Source organism: Pygoscelis adeliae, unplaced genomic scaffold (genome assembly GCF_000699105.1).
Source record: "Pygoscelis adeliae isolate BGI_AS28 unplaced genomic scaffold, ASM69910v1 Scaffold402, whole genome shotgun sequence".
Lineage (NCBI taxonomy): Eukaryota > Metazoa > Chordata > Aves > Sphenisciformes > Spheniscidae > Pygoscelis > Pygoscelis adeliae.
In genome coordinates this window covers 4,873,463-4,875,136 of record NW_008824411.1, presented here as the reverse complement: position 1 = coordinate 4,875,136, position 1,674 = coordinate 4,873,463, and the positions used below count along the sequence as shown (strand labels likewise).

Genomic DNA, 1,674 nt, shown 5'->3' with positions numbered 1-1,674 from the left:
GGCACCTCTGCCCCAGCTAGACATCAGCCCTTGCCAACAGCGAGGGACAGAAAGAGCTTTATTACATTTACTGCAAACATACTATGAGTTTTAGAAGGTTAAAACCACTTCAGCTGCAGAGCTTGGCCCCTCTATAGCTAAGTGCCTTGCTCAGCTCCCTGGACACAGGAGAGCAAATTTCCCCTGCAGCCCCCAGGGGCTGTCTGGCTGCGAGTGCGCTGGGAGCCAGCAGTGTGCTCCTGAGCCGGCCGGTCTGTGCCTCGCACCACCGGGGAGAGCCTTTTCCTAATCAGCCCCACCACCCTGGCACCAGCGACACCCCAGCGGCACAGTGCTCCTCGCAGCGCGGTCCCGCTGGCCTCAGGACTCTGATAGGCCAGGAGCGAGCTGCAGCTACGGGGACACGGTGCCGACATGCCCAGCCCAGGGGCACGGGGGACACGGGTGATGAGGTTCCGGGTGCCACCAGAGCAGCCGGAGCCACATGTGCCCCTGGGTACCAGCATAAACAGGGTTGGGCTGATCCTGATAATCCCAGAGATAAAAGTTCAGGGCAGTGTTTGTTTACCCGGCGTGCATGCCACGGGGACCGGCTGCGTCTCTGTCTCTCCTGCAACCCAGTGTCCCCACCATGTCCCCGCGTGGGCGTTCCTGGTGAGGAGCGTGGGATGGCTCCTTACCCTACTGTCTGAGGCTGCAGCAAGAGCCGCTGCCGGAAAAGCCGAGCAGGCGGCTGTGAGCCAGCTGGGTGCTGGCTTCCTCTCCCCGGCCCTGTGGGAGGAGTGACGGAGGAGGAGGCCCCGCTCGCCGCCACCGCCGCACCGGCCCTGGGGGAGGAGTGAGGGAGGAGGAGGCCCCGCTCGCCGCCACCGCCGCACACCATAAAGCCAGGCTGCCATCCAGCATTACGAGTCAGGGCAACCCGGCAGAGACCCTCACGTGGCTCCCGCCTGCCACCGGCCTTCCCGGGGCTGCCGCTCGCACGGCCACAGGTCGGTTGAGGGCCTCCCTGCGGGCTGCCAGCACGCAGTGGGCGCTGGGGCAGCGCAACAGATTGCCCCAGGGAATGGAGAGGGCAAAGGGCGGGCAGGGGGGTCGTCGCCCACCCGGGAGGGAGCCATCGGTACCCGAGGCGGGGCACGGCGCTCCAGCGCACCTCCGTCACCAGGACTTTGCGTGGGCAGGGAGATTTCAAGGCTCCCTGGCACTCGGTAGCATTTCTCCCCATGGCGTCTAGAGGCAACACCGCAGTGGTGCAAAACCCCAGCACTGGCCAGGTCCCTGCTGGGGAGGGAATTGCAGTTGCCTCGCAGCCCCAGACAAACTTTTGGGGGACTGCCTTTCAGCTTGGGACCTCTTTGGTGCACAGGGCCAAAATTTTGCACGGCTGCCCCCCTCGCTCCTCAGCCCCGCTCTCCAGCACTGTCCCCAGGCAGAGACCCGGTGGTGGAGGGCAGCATGGTGAAGACAGTGGCCATCATCGGAGCGGGCAGCAGCGGGCTGTGCGCCATCAAAGCCTGCCTGCAAGAGGGGCTGGAGCCCATCTGCTTCGAGAGGACCACGGACATTGGAGGGCTCTGGAGGTTTGAGGTAAGCCCTGCGAGCCACACATCCTGCTGGGGGTCAGCACTGCGGCAGCCAGGGATCAGCAGCAATGGCCAGAAGGGGGGCACG

At 65.0% G+C, this 1,674-nt stretch overlaps 1 protein-coding gene across 1 annotated transcript in view; it reads left to right on the top strand.

Annotated features, from left to right (window-relative positions):
• Positions 1-1,458: 1,458 nt before the first annotated feature.
• LOC103914092 (dimethylaniline monooxygenase [N-oxide-forming] 5-like) overlaps positions 1,459-1,674 on the top strand; it is a 4,185-nt gene continuing 3,969 nt past the window's right edge. The window contains exon 1 of the mRNA XM_009320700.1: positions 1,459-1,590. Within this exon, the coding sequence (XP_009318975.1) occupies positions 1,459-1,590 (132 nt within the window). The remainder of the gene's footprint in view (positions 1,591-1,674) is intronic.